Here is a 6,057-nt window from a genome sequence, read left to right as displayed (position 1 = left end):
CTTACTATTGTTTTAAACACAAGTTATGCAACAGTGTTCTGTAAGTTTGGATAACAGTGGTGTTTTGGATGGTGGCTTGTTCTGCAGGGACCTTAACGTATTTCTTGGTCTCTCTGCAAAACCTGGGGTGCTTGGTAAGAAGCCAGCCATGGTTTTACATGTAGCTTGAAATAACAGAGCTGTTTGTTGTAACCAATAATCCCTGCTTCCTCCTTGCACTTAAATTAAATTGGACACTCGAATCCCAGACTAGCCTTTTTTTTTTTCCTCCTTCGTTTTCTTATTTCCTCCTGGATTGCAGGACCAGCCTCATCTCCAGCACTGCCCTGTCCTATCAGGAATAGGACAGAGCTTGATCTTTGGGCAAAACGTGTGAGCCAAGTTCTCCAGGAACATCTTGTTACCCACAGATATACCCAGTGCTGCTGCTTCAGGGCTGTCCTGCACACCCCTAACCCATCCCACACTCTTCAAAAGGAGCATCTGGAAGAGATGTGCTTGAATTAAGCATGAAGGAGGAGGTAGAGTGGAAAAATAAAACTTTACTAGCATGCATTGAAGAAAGTGTGGAGTTTGATGCTGCTAAATCCAGAGGCGTTGACTCCTGCGAGACAGCCCTACCTCAGTTCCTCTGTAGATCTGGGGTGTGAGGCTGCTGGCACCAGCAGCCAGCCCCTGGGAGAGGATTTTCTGATGGCAAAGCTGAAAGGCGCCAAGGATGCTGGTAGAAGCAAGACATGAAGAGCGTGGCACTTTAACAGCATATTGCTTAGAGCTGTAGGAGATCTTTAATCTCTTGAGAATTATGGCACACACCTGCACTGACGTGATTTTGTGCATTTTATGGGTTGGGACTTTATTGTGCAGTCCGGCTCTTGTAACCAGAGGCAGGTGCTGGAGCAGCGAATATGCTTGGCAGTAGCAGTGACTTTGGTGGGACTGACCCCGTGTCTTGCGCCCTGCCCTCAGGGTGGGCTTCTGGCTGCAAGGTCTCCCTGGTGTAAACGTGTGGGCTTCCGACCTGGTGCAGGTAAGGAGCTGGATCTGGTTGTCTGATGGGGGGGACGTGTCCCATATTTTGCTGCTTGCCCGGGTGTTGCCTCTTGGCAAAACCATGAGATTGCTGGTTCCCAGCACTTCTGGCGCCTAGAAAGCTGTGTTGCTAACGGCTGTGTACTGTGGCCAGGAGTCAAATTTGGCAATCTCATAATGAATCATGAGTGCATCTTCCGGCTGAGCAGTTTCACTTTGAATACAGCCACCCTCAGAAAGCTCTGAGTCACTTTTTTCCCCCTCCTCATGGGGAGTAGACTTGCTTTTTCCCCAAAATGAATCAATTAAATAAATAAAAGTTGGGAGCTTAGGCTTTCTGACTCTGCTTCCCCAACGTGTCGCACTGGCCAGAGGTACTGCGGTGAGAGGGCACCAGGGTGCAGGTCAGGGGAAGCTTCGGTGGTGCCCAGCAGCAGGCTCTGGTCTTAGCACTGACGATCTGGCATCTGCTGCCCATCTCCGGCCACGCTGCATCACCCAGTCCTGCCGTCGCCTCCTGCCCCGCAGCTGCGGCTGCTTCGAGCTGGCTCTTCCCAGTCAGTGTTTGCTGTGCTGGTTTCTCTGTATGGGCCTGTGTGCACACCGTGTGTCTTACTGGCTTGTTCTGGAGTTGGGTTTTTGGCTTTTATGTTTAGCCAAATAAATGCAGTCATTTTACTCAGTGTGTGCCAGATCCCTTCTGCCGTCCTAGCCCAGCCAGCTCCCGTCGTGGTCTCATCACCTGCCATCTTAGCAGTGGTTTGAGTGAGAAGATGTTGTGGGGGTCAAAAGACTACCCAGTGATTTCTGCAAGTCATCATCGCTCCTGATGTCCATCCCCACCTCTGTTGTAGGTGTAGAGCAGATACTGCTACCGGAGCAGATCCCAGACAAGGCTGGTTAAGGCAGCATTCACTAATTGCCTCTGTTATGAAGGTGCTTCAAGGCTTCTTCCTTTGCTCCAGGCTGGCAGGTGTGGATGCTCCCGCTGTGCTCTCAGGAGCAGCCACTGCTGTGGAGGACATGCCCCAGGGATGGGCCAGACCCATCCAGAGGTCTTGGGAGAAAATGCCGCTGCCCTGGCACTGCCTTGGCCATCAGATCCCTGCCAGCGGCACCCAGAGCTCAGTGTCACGACTGGGTGTTGGGCACTGCGTGACAGCCCCAGGCCATGGCTGTGCTGGTCTGGGCTCTGTTTTCCTGCCCTTGCATGGAGTCATCTCCCACCCAGCCTGAGCAGGAGACAATCTGAGCCCAGTCACCAACGCAAGACTCGGGTACAAATTTACCTTTATTCAGTGCCAGACAAGAGCCCCCCAGGCTGGAGGTGGCTTCACAGATCCCTTTGGCTTGTGGCTGTCAGGTTTCAGACCCTTTCACCCCATGCTGAGATGCCCTTTCCCCCTCTGCCTCCTCTGCTGCCAGCAGCTCCCTAGGGCCGGAGGAGGAGGAGATGGTTGTACAGGGCAGACCAGCCCCTCGCCCCACTCTGCCCCTTGGCACCCCAGTTGCTCCCTCCTGCTCAGGCCTTGACGTTGGTACTTGGAGGTGTAAAGCTGATGGGCTGGTAGCCTGGCTTGTCGTCCTGCTTGCGGTAATATATCCGCGTCACCACGGCCAAGATGAAGGTTTGTGGGATCAACAGCTGCATGTTCATCTCTGGAAGAGGAGAAGGGTCATTTGAAGCTACCTTCATCCACTGTGCCCATTTTCCACGCCCCACCGTGCGATGGAGGGGCTCGGCCGGGAGCACGCGACGCCGTTCCCCCGTCTCCCAACTTACGTTGCGACCTGGCCTTGGAGGAGAAGGGCGGCGAGCAGGCGATGCTGCCGTTGTTGGCCAGGATGCTGAAGATGGCGGGCTGCAGTGCTGTCAGGAGGAGGAGGACCTGCAACCAGCAACGCACAAGGTGGCAGGGGCAACGTCACTGCCAGGCTCCTGCCCTTCCCCTGCCCTGCTCTCCTGGCTCTCGCCCGCCAGCAGCTCCTGCCCCGCCATCACCCCCCGCCTCATCCCATTCGTGCCAGAGGAACCCCTCGCCGAGGGGGGAGCTGGGCAGGACGGGGGCTCACCTGGAAGCAGGAGAACTTGGCCTTGATGTTCTGCTCGGTGAGGTGCAGCCGGGCCTGCCGGAAGAGGATGCCCAGGGCCCACAGCCCGAAGAGGGTGGAGGCGCCGACCATGGTGTTGATCCAGAGGGCCACGCTCTTTGCTGAGATCTGGCAGGGGACACACAGAAAACACACCTGGGCTGACAAAGCTGCTGGGCAAAGCAAGGGCTGCTGGAGGCTCCCGGTCCAGGACGTCACCCCGCCCGTGCCCTGGCACTCACATCAGCAGGGTTGTAGTTCCCGTCGGCGGCCAGGACCAGCCCCAGGAAGACAGCGACCACCCTGCAGAAGGCGTACTGGAAAGTCCCCAGCATCAGCAGTTGAAGCTTTCTCCTGGCACAGCGAGAGAGACCGGTAGCACCCTGAGGTCCCTGAGCCCCTGCCCAGGGACTTCTCTTCCACCCCAGCAGAAGCAGGGGATGAAAGCCCTCCCCAGGGGCAGGGGGTTACCCCGGCTCTTCCTCACCTGCTCATGGTGATTCGGGGCAGGCAGGGGCAGCAGCAGCAGCAGGGCCCGGTGCTGACCACCATGGGCACATCCTTCAGGGTGCTGAGCACTGCCTCCTTCCCCCCAAAGCCCTCCACCATGACCAGCATCAGGAGGTAGAAGCAGATGGCGAAGTACCTGGGGAGGAGGAGGAGGAGGAGGAAGGCAGGTCAGGCCCTGTGGGCTCCCCGGTGCCCCTGCCCTGGGGCAGGCAATACTCACATCGTGGTAGCCATCTCCACCACCATCATGGAGCGTGGGATCCACAGCCCGAAGCAGCTGACCACAGACACAACCTGGGGAGACGTGATCTTGGCACGCTGCCGCTCCCCCCTCCTGTGGGCTGGCACCCCTTGGGCGGCCCTGGCCCCCCGGGGTGATGCCCCCCGCTACCCCCACACCCCAGCTCACCGTAGGGGCTGAGCTGCTCCAGCGGAGGGTCTTCATCTTGATGGGGCAGCGGATCTTGCGGGTGAGGTAGAAAGCCTCTTCCACGAAGATCGCGACCGACAGCAGCGTCATGATGGTGGCGAGGCCCATGATGGCGAGTTGGGCTGTGTCCAGCTCTGCCGGGGAGGGGTGAGAAGCCAGCTCCATCCCATCCTGTCCCCCCTGGGGCCACCACGGCAGGGAGCTGCCACCCAACCCACCACTCCACAGGTTTGGGAAGCCCCTTGCCATGTCCTCAGCACATCTGGCCGTGCCAGAGCTGGTGCTTCTGCTGCATCGCCCCCACGTCACCTGCCCTCGTGCCACCCCTCCCTGGGCCGCCCCCATCCCTACAGGCAGGGCTGTGGGGTGGGAGGCTGAGACCCGGGCAGCACCCTGCTGCCTTCCCCTTCCTCGGGACTGCTCCCTGCCTGCACCCGCCACAGCCACCATGCCTCCTTCATCCCTGTCTTGCTCCCACCAGTGGCAAGAGGAGGGTCCCCCCACCCGGTCCCCCCACCTACGCTGCAGCAGCTGCTGGGAGGTGGGCGGCAGGGAGAAGCAGGCTGCCGGCACGCTGAAGTTCCTGATCAGCATCTCCACCAACGGGCGGGGGAACCTACGGAAAAGAAGGGGAGTGCTCTACAGGGCCGGCAGGGACACGGGGGCACCCAGCCCCGCAGGGTCCCTGGGGTCCCCTGACCGGCTTGCCTCACCCTCAAACGCCTCCCTTCCTTTACAGACAGAATAACCCAAAATCCTGCTGCAAAAAGTTGGATTTGCCCAGCTGCAAAGAGGCACAGGGGTCCCCAGCACCCACCTGGGGTCCTCTGCCAGCTCTATGGTGGGGTCCATCCTGCTCTGCTCCTCCCCGGCTCCGTCCCAGCGGCTGTGGGGCTGCTCAGCACCGCCTGCCTCAGCTCCCCTCGCCGGCCCACGGGGTCAGAGTCCCCAGGGCAGGGACCGCGGGGAGGCCGCCGCGCCTCGTTCCAGTTTAACCAGCAGCCTCCAGCGCTCCCCTCCCTCTGCCGCTGCTGCAGGCGCCCATTGGCGTGCCCCCACGCCATCCCGGCTCCGCCAAGTGCCTCGGCCGCCCGGTTATCGACCCGTGATGCCGGGGGAGGCGGTTATCACCACAGCTTGGAGAGCAGGGCACCTGCGCTGGGGTGACGCTGCCTGGCCCAGAGATGGGCTTGTGGTGCCATGCAGGGTCCGGGACACGTCCTTGTGTCCCCTTGGCAGCAGCGGCCAGGTGGGAGGTGATGCTGTGGGGCCGTGGGAAGCCTGCCAAGACCCTGCCTGGCTCTGCGGACCCTGTGAGGAGTTTGCAGGGACTCAGCTCCCAGCAGCCTGGGGCTGAGCCCTGCTGAGAGCAGCCCCCATGACACTAGAGGGCAGGGCTGGCCCAACGCTCAGCACCCCGGCTCAGCGCCCCGGCCTCTTCGGACAGAAGCAGAGCCCAGGCCTGGGGAGGGGGGACGGTGGGCTGCAGGGGGCACGCCGACCGGGGAGCTGGGGTGTTAGGCGTGGGGAGCACCGTATCCTTGTCCTAGATGGATCCCAGCATCCTCATGGGTCCCAGGGTTGCCCACAGTTCCTGGTGTCCTACCAGCACCCCAAGGAAAATGAGCACTGGTTTGTACTGGGTTCCCAGGGACCTTCAAACCCCCACCCTTTGCCCCTCTGGCAGCGGGCTCCTGCTGAAGCCAGAGTGGCACCGGCACCCCAGATGGGTCCCCTGCACCCTGCAGGGGAACAGGGTGCTGCAGTTGTCATGGGAATGGGATACGGGGGGGGGTGGGCAGGGGGGGAATGGTGCAGTTGCCGTGGGAATGGAACAGGGGGGATTTGTTTCGCCGGGGCTGCCATGGGAGCGGGATGCCGTCCATCCTGCCAGGCCAGGGCCCCGCGGCTGCCCAGCCCACCACGGAGCTTCTCATCCCCCTTCGTTTCAGCACCCTCTTCTACCTGAGCTCGCTCATCTCCTTCCTGTAAGT

At 60.3% G+C, this 6,057-nt stretch overlaps 1 protein-coding gene across 1 annotated transcript; it reads right to left on the bottom strand.

The window, feature by feature from the left end:
• Window positions 1-2,554: 2,554 nt before the first annotated feature.
• SLC51A (solute carrier family 51 member A) lies at window positions 2,555-4,930 on the bottom strand (the record flags this gene model as incomplete). The annotated part of the gene is made up of 9 exons (XM_082319563.1): window positions 4,881-4,930; window positions 4,585-4,679; window positions 4,043-4,197; window positions 3,854-3,927; window positions 3,611-3,769; window positions 3,366-3,477; window positions 3,106-3,252; window positions 2,816-2,921; window positions 2,555-2,691 (listed from the first exon to the last, which is right to left on the bottom strand). Exons 1-9 carry the CDS (start codon window positions 4,913-4,915, stop codon window positions 2,555-2,557), a joined length of 1,020 nt encoding a protein of 339 aa, XP_082175689.1. The 5' UTR covers window positions 4,916-4,930.
• Between the last annotated feature and the right edge of the window lie 1,127 nt (window positions 4,931-6,057).

This window comes from Platalea leucorodia (assembly GCF_965183815.1).
Source record: "Platalea leucorodia genome assembly, chromosome: 8".
NCBI classification, from domain to species: domain Eukaryota; kingdom Metazoa; phylum Chordata; class Aves; order Pelecaniformes; family Threskiornithidae; genus Platalea; species Platalea leucorodia.
This window is presented reverse-complemented; position numbering and strand designations above follow the sequence as displayed.